The sequence below is a fragment of the Anser brachyrhynchus genome, assembly GCF_964034855.1.
Source record: "Anser brachyrhynchus genome assembly, chromosome: 1".
In the NCBI taxonomy this organism is placed as follows: Eukaryota; Metazoa; Chordata; class Aves; order Anseriformes; family Anatidae; genus Anser; species Anser brachyrhynchus.
In genome coordinates this window covers 96,756,867-96,780,363 of record NC_137694.1, presented here as the reverse complement: position 1 = coordinate 96,780,363, position 23,497 = coordinate 96,756,867, and the positions used below count along the sequence as shown (strand labels likewise).

Below are 23,497 nucleotides of genomic sequence, written 5' to 3'. Positions count from 1 at the left end.
ATTCTGGAAGAGATGGCTTGTACCTGCTAGCACAGGCTGGGCTGAAGGGAAACTGCTCTCTGAATATCCGCTGCCAGTTTGTAGCCAGCAAGCCTTCTGCAGAGCTTGTTGAAAAACAGAAAATGGGTGGTTGGAGAGAATGGGTGTGTGCTAGGAAAAAATGCAGTCCTTGCAAGTGTTTCTTTGAGAGCCTTATCGCTGAGGCAGGATGGATAGGATTGTCAACATGTTAGGCTTCTGAGTTTCATTCATCAGCTTCCTCTGGGTAAATACAAGAGTTAGCTGTAAAGGGATGCCAGCCTGAGCTTCTTGACTGTGCAAGGGATTAAAATCTATGCTTGCATACAGCAGGAGGGTAATTAGTAGCTCAGATAGTATAGTGTTACATTTCAAGGTGGATTCAAGCATTGCATGTCTCTGGTGCTGCTGAAAGGTGCTGTGACAAGAATCCTGAAGCTGCTCTTGCCTGTGAGCAAAGCAGGTCCACGTGAACCGTGGCAATCCCCCTTGCTCCTCCCATTGCATACAGTGAGAGCTGAGAAGAGACGCCTAGCTGCTGCCACGGAGCTGAATCCCTGCCTTGGTGGTACAGTGCACGCTGCGGTTTGACAGAGACGAGATAAATACCACGCGTGGCTGGGGTGCCTCCCTGGGACACGGTGGCTGTTTCCCTGTTCCAGCTCGTGCCAGGTGCTGCTGGAGGTAAGTGTCAGCTCAGTCTGTGCATCCTGTGCCGGGCTTGCTGTGATGCTGGTGGTCCGTGGCATGGCTTCTGGACTTCGGGATCCTTGTCAGGGAGAGAGGCTTGCTGTGTCCAAAACGTAAGGCAGGGTGAGACCTGCTGGAGGGTGCTGTTTAGTGGGCAGCCCCCACTGCGGTGACCCTGGGCTAGCACTGACCCTGAGAGCCTGCCCAGGCATTGCAGGGTTTTACTCTGCTGTGCTGTGTCTCTGTGTGTGTCAAACAGCCAGCTCTTCTGGCAGAGCTTTCAGGGGAAGGGGAGGGCTCTGCACAGATGTGATTACATTTTCTGCTCTATCAGTGTCACCGTAGCCAAGCACTTGGGAAGGAAAGAGGGACTTTCCTTATGGAAAGGGACAGGGGACTAGCAGCTCTGGACCTTATTCCTAGTGACTCTTGACAGTGTCAGCTGTTTCCTACAAACTATATAAAAGGTGTTACGATGCTTGTTTAACAGCTCTCTGAAGGTGTTATGCAGCCTTTCTCTGTTCCCTAAAGGTGGCATCTGATGTATTAGTGACATGGAAAAAAGCAACCAACGTGTTGGGGCCTGTCCCTGAAGCACTGCATTGCTTGGCTATTGTTTTCATTGCATTTCTTCACAACCATGTTGTGTAGCTCCCCCACAGAAAGGAACACCTGAAAACCTAAACTTAAGGACATATGGGTTCATAAACACAATCATGCATTTAGATTGAACCAAAAATATCATTTTAAAATATCTTAAGTTCTTTAAATATCATTATTAAGCATTATAGCTTGATATTCCAGCAACTGGGTCTAATTCTTGTCTTACAATCACACCGATGCGTAATTAGTGGAATAAAGCATCTCTTGTGAATGAAAGTGGTAGCACTGGCTTGTAAGATGAAAGATGGTCTTACGATAAAAGCAGAGCACAAAGAGAACTGGGAGGAATATCAAAGCTTTATTTTAGTCTGCTGTGAACTTGTCTAAGCCACCTGTCTGTGAAGTGTGGAAAATTGAAACTCCAGAGTGTCATCTTCATGTACGAGATACCTATGTGACCCTGGGTGAGGGTCAGTGGTTGATGTTTTTCCAGGTACAGCAGGAGCCATGTATATCTGAGGTAAATACCAGGGAGCCTTTCCTACTTGCTGAAAACAATGTCAAAACCCATTTCTCTTCTTGCTGTATGTCATAGGACTAGAGGAAACCCCTGCACCAGAAGCCTTCAGAAACCTCCTGAGACCCACCTTCACACGGTTTAGTCCCCTGCTATGAGTGCAAGGGTAGCTGTCCTCATGTCCCTTAGAGCTATCGATGCCCAGGCTAAATTTACTCCTGGCTGTTTTCTGCCTGGGTTTTATTTTATTTACATAAGCCCTTGGGACACAGAACATGTTGTCCCTGAGGTGTTTGGCCTTCTGGTGTACTTGTAGATTGTCATTTTCAGCTCAGATAACGATGTGGGTTTTTTCTGTTTGTTTTCAAAACAGGGGCCCACCTGCATGTTGGGGATGAGGTGATGGGCACCATGTTGGTGCTGCCAGCCAAGACACCTCCCTCCCCTCTGCCCACAGCCATCGTGCTCCTGCAGCCCTGTGGTGGCAGGAGGCCTGTGGGGGGCCATACCCCTGAATGCGGTGCTGGGAGGTACAGCGCCATGCTGCACAAGCCACGAAGGCAGGTGCCATGGTAAATTAAGCCAGCACGGAGCTCGTTTCAGTGCCTGCACCCCCAACATGCAGCTCGGCTGCTGTGTCTGGTCCCTCTGCTGGCTTCTCCAGCCCAGAAGGTCATTTATTTGGGGTTGGCTTTTTTTTTTTTAATGTATTTTTTATTATTTCTTTCCCACTGCATTTCGAAGTTCTGTGAGAGTGATGCGATGCAGCAGGTCACCTCCCTGCAGCTGTAGCGCTATTTTTACTAACAAAAGCTCCGATGTTTGACACCGGCAGCTCCCCCTCTGACCACGCCGCTGGCTAGCAGCGGGGCCATGACCAAAAATAAATAACGCCATGGCGACGGGGCGGTGCCACACGGCGCGGGCGCGCGTCCGCCGCGGACTTTGGGCCTCGGGGGCCGCCGTCGGCGGGGAGCGGGCACCGTGCTGCTGCCATGGCAACGGCGCCGGGCTCGGCGGAGCTGCGGGGGGGGGGGGGGCAGCTCATGGCGGCCGCGGCGGGCGGCATCTTGGTGTCACGGGGCCGCGGTGTAGAGGGGCTGCGAGGCTCTGCGGGAGTCAGGCACAGGGTACATTGCCCCTTCTGCTCCCTTCCTCCCTGAAAAAAGGGAAATAGGTGTCAGGTGCTCCTTGATAGCACAAGGGGTGAAGGCATTAAACTGAAAGAGGGGAGGTTTCGATTAGACATGAGGAAGAAATCCTTCACTCAGAGGGTGGTGAGGCACTGGCACAGGCTGCCCAGAGAAGCTGTGGGTGCCCCATCCCTGGAGGTGCTCAAGGCCAGGCTGGATGGGGCTTTGGGCAGCCTGGGCTGGTGGGAGGTGTCCCTGCCCGTGGCAGGGGGTTGGATCTCGATGATCTTTAATGTCCCTTCCAACCCAAACCAGTCTGTGATTCTGTGACAACTTTATATTTTCTAAATACTTTTGGTCCCTAATGAAGCTGAAGCACTTTAGTTTTTACTTCATAATTAAGAATAGAACAGCAGCTGATTTGGGATCATCTGGAGGAAACTGAAAATGTCTTCTCAGCCACAACTACTTTATGCTATAGCAGAGACTCATTTCATGCTTCTCCCCTTTACTATACACATCGTACATAAATTGAAATGTCTTCAGTATTTGTGTCAAGTGGCAGAGACGGACATGAATGCGTTTTGCTAAAGGCACAATTCACCTTTGTGGCTTTTATAACTGTACAACTGTAATTACAAAGAAGTTAAGGAGGGATAGTTCTTTTGTGCTGAATATGCACTAGAGTAAGGTAACCTCCATTAATAACCCAGTTACGTGTTGCCACCCAAAGCAATGACGTTTGTGAAGGAAGGGGCATTTCCAAGCAAAAAGGTTTGTCTGTCTTATGGGAAGAGGTGCAGGTAAGACATGATGGAAATAGATGTGTAGAAAGCCAAGTCAGCAGTCTGAACGAGCCTCGAAAACTTAAACTTGGAGAAACCTAGTGTGAGTAAGTAATTCTCCTGGCAAGTGGTGGCTAGAAAGAAGTGAGAGGAGCAAAAAGTTGTCATATTCTATTGACCAAAATGTGGTTCAAGCAAAAAGAGGAGCTTTTGTAAAGTTTGCATACAAACAAGTTTGCAATAAAAGTATCCAGCTTTATTATTATTCTTTTCTTGTAGCTAAATCTTGACTAAATTTTGAGGTCTAAAAGAGCAATGCTTGTCAGTTGTGATACATAGGGTTTTAAGAGGCAGAGCTGGTGTTTGTGTGAGTAAATAACTGAGAACTCAAAGATGCTCACCAGAATTCAAAACCTTGAAGGAATTTAAGTAGCAACTTCTGGATGGAGGAGTTTTTACAAAACTCATTACGAAATGCTTACAGATTGGGAAGTTCAGGTGCAACCCTTATTGTCTGGAAAGGCAGGAAGGATCAAACAGCAAGAACTGTTTTGCAGTTCCAGGGCCGTCTGGGGTCAGAGCTGATTCCTACATCCCATGTTGTGTTGCCATACGCTATGCTATGTTCGTGTAGTGGTGTATTGTAAATGATGCAGGCTTATCCTGTGAGATAGAGACAGAAGCAGCAACTTCCAGCAGACAGCAGCAGGTACAAAGAGAAAAGATCATTTGACAGATCCCATCCTTACAGTGGCTTACCCTCAGTTTTGTCATGAATTTGACTATAGCCAACCTGACCGACTGGTTATTGAGTATATTTTGTTTTGTTTTGACTCAGATCTTGCCCTGCTAGCCAGAGCTGGAAAGGCCAAAACCATTAATGTGTAAAACCATTAATGCTCCTTAGTTCTGAGGTGCTGTGGCACTATCTAACGTGGTTGTGTTGATTCTGCTTGCAAGTTTGATGTGGATGCCATGGGAGATTTCAACATTCTGTGCTTGTTTGTCACTGGAGCTTTAAAACGAGTTTTCCTTCTTTTTTGTAGTATTACTCTAAGGCATCACCAAAATGAGTGAAAATGAAGACCAAGGTGATCCAGCAAATATGGGTGATATAACAGAAAGTGGAGAATATGAGGATGACTTTGAAAAAGACCTTGAATGGCTAATTAATGAAGAGGAAAAAGAAAACCTTGGTGAAATAGAGGTATTTGTTAAATTAATTGATAATTTTCTTATTTAGAAGGGTGAAAAAGTAATATTTGGAATCCTAAGCACAAAATTCAGTGCAGCTTGAGATGTGTAGGTACATTTGCTGAATTTTGAGAATTAATGTTACTTGGAACTACAGTGAAAAAAAAATCAATGAACTGATTAGTTTGCTTATAGTTGTCTTAAAACAGAAAATACAGAGTTCATTGAAAATAATATATTCAGTACAAAGTACTTCTGCTTTCAGTGCAGGCTCCTTTAAGTATTTGTGCAACACATTGTTCTGTTTTCATATTGTCACTGATTGCTTTACTGCTCCAGCCATGGTTGGTTAAACTTTGTATAGATGTAACATGGAGAAACCGTAGCAGAGATGTTAGTGCCAAAAAAGCTATTTGTTAAGACATTCTCTGTTTGACAGCCTGTTTTTAAAAATAGTGTAGTTAGTACTGCTTTTCTGTCTTGCTGTTCCTTTTCTGTTTCTCTGATACTGTTCTTGGTTGGGAGAACAGTTTGAGATAAATATTTTTATTTTTTCAGAATCCTGAAAGAAATGAAGGGCATGTTGAAGGAAAAATTGTTCAAGTTGTGGAGACCTTTGAGGAAGACAGTGAAGAAATGGAAGAAAATCCAGATCAGCTTTCAGAAGCAGGCACAGATGTGAAAGTGAAACCCCACAATGAAGAAAGTTTGGTATCAGGGTCTGACATGAAACAGGGGGATCATCTATCTGATACGGATAGTGAATGCTCTATCCAGGAATCCAAGCTAGAAAACCAGCAGCAACTGGATGAGGAAGAGGATGAAGAAATAAAGCGTTACATCTTGGAAAAGATTGAAGAAGCCAACAAACTGCTGGAGAATCAGGCTCCTGTGAATGAGAATAGAGAACGGAAGTTAAAATTTAAGGATATGTTGGTGGATCTTGAAGTTCCTCCTCCAGAAGATGCTGAAGTTTGTAAAACAGACCTTGTGAGAGAAGATGATGTCTCAAATAGGCTGTCTCGGTTGCATATTTCTAATGACATGGGACAGGAAAGCCCATCATTTTCACCACATGCTGGCAAGAATGAGGAACAGAAGGATGGTAAAATCCTAGTGGAAAAAGATGGGAAGTTTGAACTTCTAAGTTTACGTGATATTGAAAGCCAGGGCTTTTTGCCCCCAATAAGTGTTTCTTTCACTGATATTGAAACTCAACGTACGTCTCCAAAATCACACCCCAGTTCTTCTGGCGCTGTCTCTCGAATGAAGGAAGTACCTCCTGTAAGACCAGGTGTACATTCTTTGTCTCCTGCTGGAGAAGAGTGTGTGTATTTCCCTAAGCCCCCATCTAACCCTAAGTATCGTCCAAACTCTGCTATCAATGCTGCAAGAGGTCTGGGAAAACGGAAGACTCCGCCGAGAGCACAGTCTGCAAATGTGCCAGTGAGAAGTTCCACTTACTGTCTTTCTCCCAGACAAAAAGAACTGCGGAAGCAGCTAGAACAAAGGAAGGAAAAAATGAGGAAAGAGGTAAAGATACAGAGGCAATGAGCAGGTCAAAGTGACCATCACATTCCTCTGTTTCACAAAGGCCACGTGTTCAGGGCATTTACTCTGCTCTTCCATGATAAAAGAGGCAGTAATAGTAACAGTAATTCTCTGGAGTTTGTACGAAATCTCTCAAAACTCCTTTCATTTAAAAAAAAAAAAAAAAAAAAAACACACCAAAACCCACCAAAAACATGGAGTGGTATAGGATCATCCCTTGTTCACAGCAGAAATTAAGTATTTAATACGTTTTTCATAAATAAGCCTTTTTTTTTTTTTTTTTGGTTTATTCTATTTACATCTTTTGCTTATTGACTCCCTGTAAATTCCATTACCGGCCCACTCTTTGCTGGAACATTGTACACAGTATCACATCTACATTGCAGTGTGGTCTGTGGAGAAAACTAGCATTAACCACAATAATGCAGGTGCACGTTTGGGTGCTGATGAAGCATGTAATAGGCAATTATCAGATGGGAGAGTGTTTAGTCATAAAATAAGATTTTAAACAGGAGAGTGGCTGTGAGATCTATGAACAAAGGGGTACGTGTGTTTGAAATGGAAGGAAGACTTCAGAATGGGCATGCCTTGTTGGTTACAGGTTAAGAACGAGTCCAGAGGAGGGCCACAAAGATGATCTTTAAGGTCCTTTCCAAACCAAACCATCCTGTGATAATAATGATCGCATCAGGAAACTATTTATAAATATTCATTCAGGACAGGATAGGCGGTTTGGATTCTAACCAAACTATTCATACTTCTCTAGGGTTCTAGTCAGGCGCTTTAAATGTAAGGTCACGGTCTGAATAAAAAGAACGTGGAAGCACCTATCATTTTTCTGTGCCATGATGTTCTAAGTAAGCTGGAAATAGTTCTGGCCTGCTTTGTATGAAAAGTTTGCTGATGTCAGAGATGAGGGGCATGAAGTGTGGAGCATTACTGATGTGCTTTATTTGTACACACAAGTCTAGATCTCTTGACAGCATACTTCACACATTTAAAACAATTAGTGTGGTGGAGGCAACCTTCTGTTACTAGGCTAACGTAGTCTGCACTACTTTATTGGCTAATTCATGAAGAAGGTAAGAACGTAGTACTGTATTTCTTCATCCGTGAAGGTGAACTCACACTGTGGATTTCACAGGCACAAAACATTTCTTGACGTTATTTGAATCCAGCTGCCTCATTTTGGTGCTTTTTTTTTTTTCATTTCAGTAAAGTAGAAATCGTAAGCTTGTAGGATGCTGTCTGCAAGTTGTGTGTAAGTGGGAGGAATATCATCTATTCGCAGGAAGAGTAGATTTTTGAAATGAATGGGGATTATAGCTTTTGTGTCAGAGAATTAAAACCTGATAAACTGTCCTGTTCTGAAGCATTGTTTGAAACCATTTCTGCTATTTATAGATACTTGTTAGCTAAAATGTGATTAATAATTACAAGAAGTGTTTTCAATTTTGTAAAAATCAATTTTTTAAATTTGAGAAAAGTGTTAAGCTATTAATAATTCCATCAATAAATGCATTTCAACTTCATGTCCAGAAAAAAAAAAAAAAACTTCATTAATAAGGTATTGCCAGCAGTCCATGAGAAGTTAAATATCCTTTAGGGTTTAATGGTCTATCAAGCCTGAGGGTTTCTTTAATATTTAAAATGCATCGATTAGCTCTGATTGGCTTCAAATCAGTTTAATTGGGCAATGTCATTTTGCTACAGGCAGATGACCTGTTGCTACTGAAATGTCCATGAGTTGGGATGTATCATGGAAATGGAGGTAATCACAAAAAACAGGTAGATTTAATATGCACAGGAGAAGTGCTCAGACTAATTTCTTCCTAAAAACAGTACCAGCTTGCTGTAGTCTGAATATTCCTGTTCCATCAGTATTTTTGCGTCAGATATAATTCAAATGGCTCATTTATTATCCATTTTGACAATGAAGCTTTTGCAGATTAAGACAATTATCTTAATGAGCAAGATTTTTATTCACTCAATCTCATACAAGGAAGAAGAAAGGAAAAAAGAACAAGAAGAACAGAAGAGAAGAGAGAATGAGATGGTATTTCGAGCCTGGTTACAGAAGAAGAAAGAACAAGTGCAAGAAGAAAAACGAATTCGTCGTGCAAAGGAGCTGGAAAACTTGAACAGCAAAGTAAGATCACCCTAATGTGAGACTGGGAGTCATACTGCTCTGGTTAAATAGGAAAACCGAATTCGAAGCCCCTGTTCTTAGCCAAGCATATGAAAATTCACAGTGATAGGAAATGTTTTTGTCATATTGTTTCAGTGAAGAGCTAGACTGACTTGCATGTTCAGGATGGTTCTGCCTGGCAGGCTGGCTTATGCTGTACAAGCTCCATGTGTGACCTTAATAGCTATAAAATTACAGGAGGTACAGTGATGCCCTTTTTTAGCAGGTGAATGACTTTACTGAGCCCAGCAGTGAACAAGCCAGAAAACCCTTTGAAGTATATTCCTTACCATCAGAACTTGCTAGCAAGCAGTTAATGCATGTGGCATGACCAACAGTGATGATTCAGATACTCTGAAGTTCCTCTGTCTTTCAGCAACAGGCTTGAAAAACTAAATTTAGTATTTTTTTAAAAACATACCGCTTTGAATGCTTGCTCATCTGTGTATTCCGTGACAGATTAGCATATGGTTGTTTGCTTATAAAATAATTTCCCTAATGTGGATGGGAAATGCGAGTGGAGTTGAAAAATTATAATAAAATGATTAATATAAAGGTCATTTAATGATAAATCTCATGTATATGTGTCTTTTATTTAAATAGGACAGGAGTAGGAATCCAGAAGAAGCCTTCAAGTTATGGCTTAAAAAAAAGCACCAAGAACACATGAAAGAAAAACAGATAGAAATTTTGAGACGGCAGGCAGAGGGAATTGCCTTTTTCCCAAGAACAGAGGAATGCAACAGAGCTTTCAAAGAGTGAGTAGAAACATTTCTAGGGAATCCATTTTGAAATTTTTGTAGTGTATCAACTTAGACTGTCATTTTGTAGTACATCTTTAATGCTGAAGTCTTTTTTTGAGCGAATATACCCTCATTAGTTTATACTGTAGGAAAAACACATCAGTTCTTTGATGTTGTTTGTTCATTGTTGTGAAATTATTTGTCAGAGCCTGAGCTGAACTAGTGGATTGCTTCTGCTGAAAAAGAGAGATCCTTCTCCCCTAGCCCTTTTTGCCTATTTTAAAGCAGTCTTATGCCAATTTAGTCTATTAAACGGGCAGAAAGTTTATCTGGTAAAGAGATTTTTTTTTTCTTGAGTCTGCAAGTTGACTTAGTTCAACAAAACGGGGTAGGGAATGTGGATGCAGAACCAGGAGTGCTGGGATAGAAAAGTGTAGTACCTCTCATGTTTGGGAATGATGGGCTTTTACTTGGCCCTAACAACTTTATCCTGCAGCACCAGGTGACTCTAGTTACATGGGGTCCAGCCTCCTTTGAATGGATGAAATAAAAATTTCAGTTGTTACCTGTCAGTCCTGTTTCTCTCTCCACAGATGGCTAAAAAGAAAGAGAGAAGAAAAACGAGCAGAAGAACTGGCTGCTAAAGAGCGAGCGAGGCAGCTTAGATTAGAAGCCCGAAGAGCGAAACAGATGCAGAACATCCACTGCATTAGTTCAGAGCCTAAATCCTTTCGCTTCAGAGACCATTACAGTTGAAAATTTAGAGGTAACTACAGAGTTCTTGGGGGCAACCCTCTTAATTTTTATGGCTCTTTACAGCTACTGACTTTGTGGTGTTTTTAAAGCTTTCAAGCGAGTTTAACAATTCCCTTCATTGACAATGGTTTTGCTATTTATTTGTAATGAATTTTGTTGAAAAGCCTGCTTTTATGTACAACTCAGGGATCTTCTTGGTTTGACCAAATCTAAATGAGAGTGAGATCTGTTTGCAAGGGTGGCAAATACATACTCCCCTTTAAAAGGCACTTTATTACTGAACTCCACCATGAATTCCCGGATGCAGGCTATTATGTAAAATGGTGAATTTTTGCTGGATTAATATTGCTGTTTGCTGCTTGTGATGATGCCTGTACAACTTGTTGTGTTGTTGGAAAATGCTATTTCTTAAATCTTTGAGTTACTGCTTTCTACTGGTTTGTGGACCAGCTGTCCTGGCTAGACCAGAGGACACTTTCATTTCAGAGGAGGTGGTGACTGAAGGTTAACACGTATGTGAACTTGCATCATTTTTTCAGAAACTTACTTCTTTGAGCCAGGCTGACGCATTTATATTCAGTAGTTTTATACTCCATGAAATTAAAGATAATGTGTATTATGATCTTTACTAATATCAAGGAAGCTGGATTCCTTGTGTCCATTTCCATGTTTGCTAAACGTATTGAAATAAACTGTGTCACCTTGGTGCTGTGTACTCTTGATACAAGAGAATATGCTGAGGTGACTGATGAAATCAAAGGAATGCAGGGTCAAAGATGCAGCTGTATTAAATCCAAAACTGTAACTTTAAAGTAAGCAAAGAAAGTTTATTGTAGTTTTCTTCATGCAACCCAAAGCATGGCCAGAAACAGCAAGAATTTGTAACTTATATACTCTGAACGTGGTATGAGATTTAAAGAAAAACTGGGTGAAGGCAGCCATTGTAGAAACCCTTTCTCCAAACTAGACAACCAAGTATGATAAACATGGGAGAGAAAACAAATCAACATGTGTATTTGCATCCTCCTAACTTTCCTCTGCATTTGCAACTTAAATTTAAATAGGCTTCTTTGGATTCAGCAGATCATCTGCTGGAGTATCTCTTTGAACCAACATCAAGAAAATAAAATCATACAAGTAAAAAAAATATTTTTTACTAGTCCTTGTGCAAACTTAGTGCTTACCATCAGCCTCCCACAACACCCAGGAAGACTTTGGGCAAGGACTGAGTTCTTAATGCTAGGTCAGGTTTCAGCACTGTGTACTAAAGGAGGTATATCAAACTTTCTTTGCTGAGGATCAGCTACCTAACAGCTTAGCTCTGGAAGCTGAAATAGATGGAAAAAGCATCATTATAGCTTTGTGGAAATACAAGAATATCACCCCCCCCAGTTTCTAGAATCCATTTAAAGCCAGGTCCTTTTTATATATTATAGATAAGAGTTCATCCAAGTTCTTTTCCCCTTCTCCATACCAGGAGGGCAGTAATACTGCATATGCTCTTTCAGAGCTTACAGCTGTAAAGACTCATTGCACACACTCCTTTATATTACTAAATTTAAAAGGCTAAACGTAGACTTGAGGACAATTCCTCACCTTGAATAATATTAAAAAACATGGAGCTGACTATATTCCATTGTCTTTTGATTTTTATATTATTTTAATATGTAGTACTTCATTTACTTTGGTTTAGCTTATGCTTTTGTCTCCCTCTAATGAGAGATTCATTACGATTTGTTAATAAGACTGTAAACCTCAACTAATCACGGGGATCTCTAAGCTCTACAGCTTGGACCAGCATAACATTTTTGGTCTTGCCTTTGTAGAAGGAAGTAAGTAGCTTTTCAGACTGAAAAATAATAGAAGTATCCCACAGGCTAAGGAAGTCCTGTCAGTCCCTGACTTCAAGTGGTAGAGAAGCAGAAACTGCAGGATTTCCAATTTTAAATGCATTCCTGTGGAAAGAAACAGGAAAAAGGGAAGCCTGCTGAACATCAACTAGTGTAATTCTTCAGAAAGAGTGCATGTGCAGTTGCATTTGCTGTGTTTTTAAAGGGCTATCAGCTCTCCTTGACAGTGATTGCAACAATTGAAAGTTATATCTTCGTATCTTGTATAAGGGTGAAACCTTCCAATATTCTTCTTTGTGGAAAGGAAGGAAGGTGGAGAAGTCTCAGAAAAGGAAGCTTCTGCTGATGTTTCTGTACAGGCAACTGGATCCAATACACGTAAAACCTAAGGAGGGAAAAGCTGAGAATGAAAATATATCTATTAAGGTTAATAGAATTTATCATTCTCTGACAGCTACAAAGGATTTCTGCCCAAAAGCAGGGCTTTTCAGCTTTATTTCAAATTTAAAACTAAAAAATATCCATCTATCCAGACCCTCCATATAAAAGCATTAAGTGCTGTTTAAGAGTTAGTAATATCAATCAGAAATTCAAGGTATGATTTTATTGAGAATAACAAAACTCTTTTTAGCTGAGGTGAGCAAAAATAAGCAAGGCCAATATATATAATAAGGTACTGTGAGCCTTCTGCTGCTCAAGTGTTATTCAGCTACTTCCAGACTAGACTGTTAGTCTAGTTTGTTATTTTAAACATCAAGCTTTTTGTAGTAGAACCGTATCTTGGAAGAGATAAAGCTTCTCTCTGTTTCCTCCCACCTTCGACAATACTATTTTTAGGGCAACAGAAACTACTCCTGAAGTGTTATGATTTATTCCTACCTGAGTTAAGTTTAAAAAATGATAGGGAGAAGAAACCTAAGTATTTTCAGTTGGCTTTCTCCTGACAAACTAAGTCTAAACAAATTTTGACCCAGTCATTTGTGGTGCTAGGGACAGAACAGAAAATAGTACATATATTATGTTGTTCTGCTTATTCTTTCAGATTTGTTTTTTAAATATCTAACAAAAAGCTCCATTCAGCATGTTTTCCTTGGCTGTAGCTTTCAAATAAGATATTAAGTAGTTTACAGAAAGAAAAGCCTTGCTTTATGGCAACACAACCCAGTGCTGTGATGACAGATGGAGATATATGAAGGGTTCTTACCCTTTCAGCCATTTTCTCAGCAGGGGTATTGCAAAACTCCACAGCTGTTGAAGTCTTTTTTGGACTGCTAGTTCCAACATTTCCAAGAAGATGTGAGCTTACAGCTTTGGCTAGCTTACAGTTCACAGTTGCTAGCTCTGTTGTAGTGTATGGCTGGGCACTGGGGTAGTATGTCTGCTGTCTCCCCCACTGAAGAGAAACCATCAGCTCCTCCAGCAGCCTGCACAGAAAGCAGAAAATTAGTGTTTTTTTTTTTAATGCATACTGTCAGCACACAGCATGCTTCAGAGGAATCGTCTCTTCCCAAAACTTACCGCACAAGTCAAAATGTCAACCAAAAAAGGTTTAGTATTTAAACATGGAAGTAAAGAGGCTGTTCTCAATGGCCACACATCACCAATACAGAATTTTAATACCAGTGAAACTTATTTGATATCTGTCTGGATAAGCATTAAGAAGTCAATACAGGTAGAAGAATCTGTACGCTTTGGAAGGAGATAGAGGAGACTTGAAGTCAAGGCAGTAAGTGATTAAATATAGAAGGTCAGTATCTGAGAGATATCAGCTCCACAGTATATGACCCCTGAGAACTCACACCTCCAGGGAATGCTGGAGTAAGAATTAATGCTACTTCGGCTATTTCAGTTCCAAGATTGAAAAGCAACAATACTATCCATCAGCATTTTTTGTTGTTGTTGTTTAAATACCACAGGAACAGAGGAAATCTATTTGATTCTTCTCTAGCCCATAATAAACTGAGAAAAATGAAAGCTTGCAGAGAGGTAGTCTGGATTAGAAAAATCATACTTCTGTGTCTCAATCATTTCTTGACGGAACTGATCCCGTTCACTCAACAGATCCTGGATTGCACTCTGTGCATCCCGCGTTTGACGCTGAAGAATTGCTCTGGTATTTGTTAGCTCATCAGCCATAACCCTGCAAAAGAAATCTCCAATCAGTAACTTAAGTGAGCGGTTTCAAAGTCACCTTAACTCTACGACAGACAGTATTTAATCAGCTCAAACTAAGGATTAAGCTGCTGTTCCCCTCCCTTCCCTGCCACACAGGGCCTGTATCAACCTAATTACAAAGGACATGTAAGGTGGCTATGGTTACAGACTGCATTCGCTTCTTTGCCTCTCTCAGGGACAGTCCCTAGGCGTTAAACGCTCCGGATATGGGCATGCGAGAGCTACAAATGAGAAAACTGTTGTCGTATTTTGCTGTGCCATGAGACTTGGCACTGACCCCTCGAGCTGGTATTTCAGTACCTGAGATACTGTGCACACCGAGAAGAGAATGCCACTTGACAGCCACCAGTAAGAAATCCAAGACTTCAATGAACTAGAACATTACAGTAGCAAAGGTGTCATTTGAAGCACATCTCCACACTGTCAAAAATGCTCATAGGAGGGACTCACAGCCCTGATCTTGGGACTTGTAATACTAAAGAAACAAGTTAAATGAGGGTAGTAACACTTGCCTAGCTAGTACCGTCACAGCTACTTACCGTTCACTCATTATGACAAAACTGCTAAATACCAGCAACTTAAATGGAGGAGACTATTCTGTTACTGTCTCTTTGAAGCACTAAGGCTTTTCCACAATATGCATTAAGCATCACCAATTAAAATTAACGAGTTGTATATGGCTACAGTAGAAGATTAAAATCATAGGACACTATTTGCAGATGTGGTAAATCGCCTACACCTAGCAAAAGTCTGATCCATTGTCAAAGGAAATGTTGACATTCAGACCAGCTCAAGATTTGCTCCTGACTCTTGCTACCCATTCGTTTAGGGTTACAGAAGTATCAGTAGGGTTCTTAGTAACACAATGAGTGTTTAAAGAAGAGATCCCCCATCTTTTCCATTCTTTGCTGTTCCCAGTAGATCCCTGAATCACTCTAAGAAAAGTTTATCAAATCAACTTCTCCAAGAATTGATGATTTTATGGGGATTCTTGGGGGAAAAAAATAGATGAGTCAAGACAGCTGTCCTGGAAGATATTTTTAAACCCTATACTGGACACGTTTTACTACGTTGACAAGAACTGGAGTTAAGATTTCAGGGGTGTTAGGACCCACCCTATTACCTTTGAAAGGCAGAAGTATTTAGATTTACAAGGAGCTTACTTTCTTTATATCTTTGAAGAGATTGAAACTTCATAATGTGTGTCTTATAGCTGTTGTGGCTCTGCATATATAAGAACACCCCCAGGCACTGCAGTGGGTGTGTGAATTAAAAGACTAAAGCAAAATGCTGCTGTAACAGTTCTGTAAGAGGGAATACCTGCTCGCTAGGAATTTGCTTCGCCACACGTCGCACTGTATAGACATGCGCTCCAGTTGTTCAGACAACTGAGACATATTCCGGCCCAAGACTTCGTTTTCTAGGATAAGCTGATTTTTCTCACGAGCCATCCGTTCAAAGTGATACTGCAGGTCATCCCCAACAGAAGCAACAAGTAATTTCTTCAGCTCCCGGTTCACCTAGAATTAGACCAAACTATCTTATTATTACCAACAGAGGTTGAAACACCTTCTACTTTCTGAATGCAGCACAACTTACTGCAAATACCAAACAATAAGTTGCCTTCCTCCTTCCAGCATGGGATCTACCCAAAGCAGAGTATATTAAGCCTCACAATCCACTTCAGTAAGCCATAAACTTTTAAGACTAATACATGTTTAACACTTTCTTGCTTAAATTTTAACAGTGTTCAAAGAGGAAGAATGAAAGTCTGCTACAAGAAACAAAGAAAGTTTCAGCAGCATTCAAGTCCTGACTCAGTAAGATAGCAAAGGATGAGACAAGACATCCATTTATTACTTTTGAAAGTTACAGTCCCCCTTTCTATAGTGACATTTTTTACTTAGCAGTTGGATTGAGGAGCAAAGACTTTTCTCATGAAAGATACATTTCCCTGCAGCTCTCCAGCGTTTCACCCAGCTTTGCACCTTTGATATTTTTATCTGCTGACACAGAAGTAGCACTGGAGTACTCGGATGCACTTTTACTCCGTATTTTAGCTGATAAGTTCAAAAGGAATTTTTTTTGTTTCAAGGCTACAATGTCACAACAGTTAGCTTTGATTTTATTCACAAACTGTCTAAATAATCCAGAGCTGCTCATTTACGTGTGAGGAAAAAAAAACAACAATCAACTTTTATTTCTTACCTCTGTCTGTATACGAAGCTGATTAGAGAGACCTTCTTTATCCTGTAACAACCGCTTTTCTGAATTCTTTAGCTTTTCAAGTGCATTTTTCAGCTCTGTCTGTTCTTTCTTGGGATCTACAGTTCCATCCAACTGATGGAACGTATCTCCTTTATGTCCCACTGATTTAGCTACTTTAGCATTTTTAGTTGGAACAACATGGGTGATAGCTGCTTTGGGGACTAATATACGGATAGCTTCAATCTCTACTGATTTATCAGCGTGTATTTTCCCTAGCTGGAGAACTCCAGGACTCAGAGAAGAGACCGTCTTTTTCTGCGGGCTGTGGTGGATGAGATGGTTTGTAGTGTTGGCTCCAGTGCTTGCTTCCACCGATTCAGCCGTCTGCTCTGTTTCCATGCCATCTCCAGGTCCTCGGATGGGTGACGAGGCATAGTCAACTAAAATTCAGAAAACGTGGAAGGAGAAGTTTACCACCTTTCATTTTGTTATGGTTTCATTGCAACTCTTCGCTTCATTACTCTAAAGGTGAAGATTTTAATTTCACACTGCATGTGTAGAACAGTCCTTTGCAGCACAAGTTAGGATCTAAAAAGTCAAGTGTGTGTTGCTCATTAAGACAAAATCATTGATCTGAACTGTATTAATCTTAATTCCCTGCTGCCATACAAGATTAAGTAAGTGTAGACATGAGCAAGAACTGGTGAGGAAAAAAAATCATGACAATATTACCTATAGACTGACAGCAAACTTAACATTTTGGGAGCTTGACAGAATGAGAGCAGGCCCATTTTAAAAGCAATAAAAAGCAGCTACTAGCTACTAACGCCATAAGAAGTTTAAGAGGCTTTAAGTACTATCTGTTATATGTTTTAATTGTGAATGAGTCAGTTTCACTTCATTTCTAACCAGTAGCCCCCAGTACTCCCAGTGAGGCTGCAATCTGGTCTAGATTCCCAAATACACATAACAGTCACTAAAATTGATTTTACTTAAGTTCACTAAGTTTTCAGTTGAGTTAAATATTACAGTAAAGTTTCCTCACAATGGGTAAAGGCAGGAAAGTGTCTTACAACATAGCTACACATACTGCTGTTACTCCTCAAACTCTGGGCAGTAACGTGTCTGCATCCTCTATCCAAAATTTCAAAAATACCACAGTGGCACCATTACATTGCCCAATTTTCAGGTTGGTTGAATCAGTACCACCAGGTTGTAAAGACCACAGCAGGACTGGCAGACAAGCGTAAAGACAAGTGACAGATTTGGTTTTCCATGCAAAACTAGATTACGAAAACCCATCGTATTAACTGCCCTATCCAGGCAGCTCTTTGTTTTTCACTGCAACAATGAGGCCACACAATTATTTCCTAATAGCTAAATAAAGGGAATAAGCTTTCAGAATACAGGTTAAAGTACTTTTAACTCAGTCTGTTCAGATATCATGGGAACCACCTACCTTTTTCTAGGGATGTCATTTTCTCCTTAGCATTCAGTTTTTCTTAACTACATGAATCTGAGGAGGAGAGGAAAGGAAGGAAAAAAGATCTTTAGCTAGATAGGACTGATGGTTAATCTTGGGTTACCCTATTTTCTAGTACAACCTTTAAAATTCAGTTCAGGCACACTGATACGCTCTTTATCGTGAGCCAAAAGCTGTAAGTAATTTATAAGGGGGGTGGTGGTGGTGGGGGGGGAAGAACACCATCAAAACAAGTTAAAAACAAACAGAAAAAGCACTCCAGGACCCAGAAGAGTTAGAAGAAGACCATGAAGCTTCCAGCATTTGCTTCTTCCTTCACTAATGGCTAGACTTGACCTCCCAGCTCTTGCTGCTCAACCTCCACCCCTCAAATTCCCCTTTCCAGTCTCTTTCCAAATGAGCCCTCCCCCTACCCTTTGTAACTACCACACTCCCAAAGCGCAACTTGAGGAGCACGTAAAGATCGCCTAAAATCACCAGGGGAAAAAGGGAAATCCGCGCTGTGCTCGGGGCGGACAAGAGAGGAGGAGGAAACGGCGGCTCCCGGCCACTCCTCCGCCCGACACGGCGATGGTGGCAGGGAGCAGCAGGCCCCTGCCAGCTCCCTAGGCCCCGGGTTGCGTTGCGAGGGGTAGAAAAAGGGAAAAGAGGAAAGCAGAAGCGCAGCCTCCGCCCCACCGCCCCCAGCTAAGCCAGGGCAGGAAGCCGTCACGGCGAGACGGTGACGGGTCCCGGTCCCGGTCCCAGTCCCAGTCCCGGTCCCGATCCGGATTCGGATCCGGATCCAGCCGCCGCGCCCCCCGCGGCCGTTACCCTCGCGCCCGGCGGCGGCAGCCCCGAGCCCGGCTCCTCCAGCGCCCGCCGCCGCCCTCAGCTTCCGCTTCCGGCCGTTGGGCAGGGCCGCGGTTGCTAGGGAACGGCGGGGGCAGGCGGCCGCCGCCATGGTGAGCGCGGGGCTGGGGCTGAGGCTGGGGCTGGGATTGGGATTGGGATTGGGTTGGGGTTGGGGTTGGGGTTGGGGTTGGGTTGGGATTGGGGTTGGGGCTGGGGGACCCAGCGGAAGGCCGGCAGCGGGTGTCAGGGCGGAAACACGTCTCAGCGCCGGGCGTTGTGGTTCCTCGGGCGGGCGGGCGGGCGGCGGGGTGTGGCTGGAGGATCGCGGGTCGGAGCGGTTGGAGGGACCCCAAAGACCGCCCAGCCCCAGCGCCTGCCGTGGCAGGGGCGCCTCCCACCGGACCGGGCTGCCCAAAGCCCCATCCGTCCCTCACGCAGCTCGGGTCTGTCCCAGCTGCTCCGGCCCGTGTCGCAGCGTTGCGAGAGCACCCGGACTCGGCATCAGCGTCTGCCTCTTCGTCAGGGGCACCACGGTTCGCTTCCACACACAGGGCTTACGGGTCTTTTGGTGAATCCGGGCAAAATTACAAATGCGCTTTTTGTGTTTACTCGTGTCAGCAGAAGTCCTGCTTTGTGAGTTTACGCGGATGTCGCCTAGGCACAGCACGCGTATCACAGCTGTGTGTTTTGTTCGTTGTGGATGTGATGTGTTTCTAACCTTCCTTTGCAGCGGAGGTGACACAGGTTAACCGATTCGTTAAAGTGGTGTTGAATCCTACAGCTACCTCTAACAATACTTCCCATGGTGATTTTGTTTAACTTGTTTTGAAGAGCCTTCGGTGACAGGGACTGCATGATGTCCTTACATAGTTCCATTACTTCATGATTTTTATAGTCGCTGCTTGTATTTTTTCCTTATACATTCCTTATTGCAGCTGATGCCAGTAGTTACTAGTTCTATACATGGCAGGCATAAAGGTAACCCATTTTTGTCTGTTACGTGCAAAAGAACTTGAAGATTATTACTTCACTATTCTATCTTTTCATGTTATTCTATGCTAAACAGACTTTGTTCTCTTAGTATTTTCCTATTGATCATGTGTGTTTAAACTTTGGATTTTTTTTCTACTGTCTGCAATTTTCTCTAAATGTGGTGTTTAATCTGCATATTATAGGCCAACTGAGGTTTCACTGCTGCCGACCAGCACAAAATTCTTGTTTCTTGTGTCTTAGATATTCAGTGACAAATTAGCCACATTTTTTTTCCTGGCTGCATTCTCCTGTTGAACTGCAATCCTCTGTAACTTTCAGATCTTTTCCTGTGTTCTTGCTGTCTGGCTAGATTTTCCCCAGGTATTTGAATTTATTTTCTTGATCATCGTTGTAGTAATTGGCCTCTGTAGAATTTCAGACCATTTCTCAGCTAATCAAAATCACTTTGAATTCTGCTTCTGTTTACCAAACTGCAGTCTCTCCCAGCCTAGTGTGAGCCCAGATTCTGAACGTGCACCTTCTCTGTTTCATCGTCAGTGTAACACTGAAATAAAGTATGAAATAAAACTAGATGTGGGACGGGCCATTTTGAGACTCCACTGGAAATCATCTGCCAGTTTGCAAGTGAAATATTCCTAATTACTTTTGCATACAGCAGTCAGAACTGCTCTTTAATTCAGGCTGTGATTTCCTACTTGTCAGAATGTGGGGTGTCTTGGATTAAAAGTCCTAGCAAAGCCAAGTGTGTCACATCAGTGACTTCTTTACTCACTTAGGTCAGTTACTGTGTAACTGGAAACTGGATATGATATGATTTGTTGTTGACACGTTAACATTTTCTGCTTTTTATTATCATGTCGTCTTAGATGCTCAACAATTGTCCGTTTAATAACTCGTTCTGTTATCTTCCAAAGGCAGCAGTGAGGCAGCTGTCCCAGCCTCATCCTCCTCCAGGGCCCGGTGGCCTTTCTCTAGGAGTGCTCAGAAATAAGTGTGGTTTGGGGTTTCTCTGGCTGGTCCTGGTGGTACATCCAGGACCATTTTACTGCTAACATGGGTATGTCTAACTTCTTCAAGCTGTTCTTCCTTTCCCTGTTTGGCAGCTCTGTCCCCTGATTAAAACCAAATGTGTTACTTCTCTGGTTGTAACCTGCTTAATTGCTTTTGTAAGTGCTGAAGCAAGAAGAAGCTGTGTATTTCAGTCTCCTCTGCATTATATTTTGTCTGTTCTCTTTCCCTGTAATGTAATGGGCTGCTCTTTTGATTTTCTCTGACATTTCATGTATTATAGAATGCAATTTGTTTCTTTCATACCTGCAAAGCAGACAGCTTTCCCACTCAAGCACCCTTTCTCCTACCAATTTCCTAAAATACAGTAAGAACACTTTGGTAGCTGGAAGATGATGGGAAAATAGGTGTTACAGGAACGTGTGCCACCCAATTAGGTAGGCACATGGCATCCCGAGAAAGAGATAAGTTACCAAACTTTTAGACACTGTGACTTTATATACCTGATCCATCTCAAACATTTTCAGAACATCTTTTCTCAGACACAATGAATTAAAAAATGAACAACTCCCTCCAATGAATTCAAATGTTGTTCTACAAGTCAGGTTTTAACCTCAGGAACCTAATTATGTTCTGAAAGCAAGGAGAACTCTGGTAGAAAGCTTGCCAGACCCAGAGTACTGTGTTGCATATAGTCAGTAGAATAAATTATGAGTTATGATTGCATTAGTTGTAACATGTATATCTACTCAGAAAAAAAAACCAACCGTGTTACAAATCATATCATAGCCACAGAAAGAAAAGTATAATAACTTCTAGTTGTTTTAATTCAGAGTGTACTACTGTTAGACCTTACACTTGGTTTGCACGGAGCCAGTGCACGGGAAACTTGGTTGGGTGCGTTGTAAAACCAGGCACGTAACTGTGGGGGAAGCTAAGGTAAAGGAGAAATGTCCTGAAACACCCTGCAGTTATTTGTCCATGACAGCGCTTTGGCCTAAAGGTCTGCTAGTTGTTGGAAAGCAGTTTTCGTTGTCATCAGTTGACAGTATTTCAAATCAGCTCTGATGCATTTTGGCATCTTGATTGTGCATGTGTGACATATGGCTGCTGTGGACTGTGGGCAGTAAATTCCCTGAGAGAATCTCGCTTGTTTCCTTCTCCAGAGGTGGCGTTTCACCTGGCTGCTGGAAGTAGTTACTCTTTTTATGGATGTAATAACGCACAGAGACATGTTGGAGCATCATCTCGAAAATGTTGATTTCTTTTTATTAATGAGTTTGTTGCACTCTGACACCTGAAAGAGTTCCAGATGTAGAAATCCACCATTTGCCAGAGAAGAATGGCCTCTGCGTGCAAGCAGTGGTCATACAGGTACAGAGCCTTATTGCACTTAGGCTGTCTGCAGGTGCACTTGCATGCTTTCGTTTCCTTCTGCGTTGTTTTTTTTTTTAAAAAGAAAACCATTATTCTTGCCCCCACAGCTCTCACAACTGCAGAGTACATCACCAAGACTCTTTGCAGAGCAGAATAGACAAGTACTATTTCCATCTTGCACATAAAGAAATCAAGGCACAAAAAAGCCAGGTGGCTTTGTCTAACGGGACGTCATCTGGATGTCATCCGGCTTTGGTTTTGTGGATGCGGAGGCACATAGTTAGTGGAATTAGAGCTTCCAACTACCTTAGTTCTTTCTGCAGCATCGGGGGAAATAGATATGAAGTTGGCTGTCCTGGGGGTAGCTTGCCAGAGCATGCAGTCATGTAATTTTTACCACAATCTTGAATATATCTGGAGATGAGCAGTTTAATGAACTTCAACAGAGAATTTTACAACTACTGTATTATGTGTTTATTTTTATCAGTTCACTACTAAATAAAACCCAGCTTAGAGAATATTGGAAGTTCTTGGAAACATGGAAGTTCTTGGTTAAGACAGGGAAGAAAATGAGTAATTTTTTTAATTGAGTAATTATTTAAAATTAGTATTTTTTTAAAAACAACTCTGATTCATCACTGGAAAAGACTTTGTGTTTTGGAAATGAATCTTAGAAAATAGGAAGCAAATCAGCCATTTCTAGAACTTGGCCACAGTGAGCCCTGGGTTGCTCATGGTCCAGCACTATCATATTGTGATCAAGTTTTCGGCTGAAGGCATTATAAGGCAATACAGCTTCTGAGGCAGTTGTGGACTATACCTTGGTTTACTGGAGTTTAATTTGGGAACCTGTAATCTCAACCATACTGGATTAGCTGGTAAGATGGGATGACTTGGTGAAGAGTGGTCATTCAGAGATGAACATACAAAGAGACAAAACTCTTCCCCATTCAATAGAGTTTCCTGAACAAGGGCACATTTATAAAATAATTTTCCTTTTAGTCATTTGCCAATTATGTACTTTTTGTTGCAAAACAGTTGTCCTTTAAAAAAAAATAGCGTTTTCTTTTTTTAAACTTTTGTGGAAGAGATGCAAAACCTCTCCCCCAGAAAACTTCCTTAATGCTTGAGAAGATTTGCTTCTTTGGTCTTCAAACAAGGGTCAGTTTCACTGGGGTACAAGCTGGTGGTTACCCTGGTTTTTCATCTGCAGAGTAAGTGGCCTGAGTCTTTCTGTTGTAAGCTGGCATGACAGAAACAACCGCAAAAACAGGTTTCCTTACTTAATGGCTATTACTTGCAGCATTTCATTACAGGGAAAATAAAACATTGTATTGCACGGTGAGTCTTATGAGCATGAGAAGTATGATAGCATTTCTTTTTGAACGAAT

The 23,497-nt window shown here is 42.0% G+C and overlaps 3 protein-coding genes across 13 annotated transcripts in view; 2 read left to right on the top strand and 1 right to left on the bottom strand.

Annotated features, from left to right (window-relative positions):
* Positions 1-133: 133 nt before the first annotated feature.
* CCDC181 (coiled-coil domain containing 181) lies at positions 134-10,934 on the top strand. Of its 3 annotated transcripts, none has more exons than XM_080566188.1 (6): positions 134-702; positions 4,793-4,953; positions 5,499-6,473; positions 8,494-8,640; positions 9,283-9,437; positions 10,016-10,934. In XM_080566188.1, the coding sequence occupies exons 2-6, from the start codon at positions 4,816-4,818 to the stop codon at positions 10,176-10,178; spliced, it is 1,578 nt and encodes a 525-aa protein (XP_080422314.1). In that variant the 5' UTR covers positions 134-702; positions 4,793-4,815; the 3' UTR covers positions 10,179-10,934. The 3 variants fall into 3 exon arrangements, with proteins under 3 accessions (XP_080422314.1, XP_080422315.1, XP_080422316.1); XM_080566189.1 differs by lacking the exon at positions 134-702 and adding an exon at positions 2,816-2,958; XM_080566190.1 differs by lacking the exon at positions 134-702 and adding an exon at positions 3,000-3,853.
* A 49-nt stretch (positions 10,935-10,983) lies between these two features.
* Positions 10,984-18,808, bottom strand: BLZF1 (basic leucine zipper nuclear factor 1). Of its 3 annotated transcripts, none has more exons than XM_080566388.1 (7): positions 18,708-18,808; positions 17,871-17,927; positions 16,412-16,851; positions 15,524-15,723; positions 14,040-14,168; positions 13,233-13,452; positions 10,984-12,428 (listed from the first exon to the last, which is right to left on the bottom strand). In XM_080566388.1, exons 2-7 carry the CDS (start codon positions 17,887-17,889, stop codon positions 12,414-12,416), a joined length of 1,023 nt encoding a protein of 340 aa, XP_080422514.1. In that variant the 5' UTR covers positions 17,890-17,927; positions 18,708-18,808; the 3' UTR covers positions 10,984-12,413. The 3 variants fall into 3 exon arrangements, with proteins under 3 accessions (XP_080422514.1, XP_080422512.1, XP_080422513.1); XM_080566386.1 differs by having other exon boundaries at positions 10,984-12,413; XM_080566387.1 differs by lacking the exon at positions 18,708-18,808 and adding an exon at positions 18,308-18,465 and having other exon boundaries at positions 10,984-12,413.
* Positions 18,704-23,497, top strand: part of NME7 (NME/NM23 family member 7) — a 96,878-nt gene continuing 92,084 nt past the window's right edge. The window contains exons 1-2 of one of the 7 annotated variants that reach the window (XM_080566318.1): positions 19,752-20,778; positions 21,896-22,103. Coding sequence is in view for 2 of the 7 variants with exons in the window: in XM_080566316.1 (XP_080422442.1) it covers positions 19,692-19,706 (15 nt within the window). In the remaining 5 variants the exon portion in view is untranslated. The other 6 variants (XM_080566317.1, XM_080566320.1, XM_080566314.1 and 3 more) reach the window with 6 other exon arrangements.

Bases quoted from the DNA above. Each gene is read 5' to 3' on its own strand.
- CCDC181 (XM_080566188.1), top strand. From the start codon at position 4,816: ATGAGTGAAAATGAAGACCAAGGTGATCCAGCAAATATGGGTGATATA. The intron at 6,474-8,493 runs GTAAAGATACAG...ATCTCATACAAG, and splicing joins AGGAAAAAATGAGGAAAGAG to GAAGAAGAAAGGAAAAAAGA. The intron at 8,641-9,282 runs GTAAGATCACCC...TTATTTAAATAG, and splicing joins TGGAAAACTTGAACAGCAAA to GACAGGAGTAGGAATCCAGA.
- BLZF1 (XM_080566386.1), bottom strand. The intron at 15,724-16,411 runs GTAAGAAATAAA...GTCTAATTCTAG, and splicing joins AGCTTCGTATACAGACAGAG to GTGAACCGGGAGCTGAAGAA. The intron at 12,414-13,232 runs GTAAGAACCCTT...TTCCCTCCTTAG, and splicing joins CTGAGAAAATGGCTGAAAGG to GTTTTACGTGTATTGGATCC.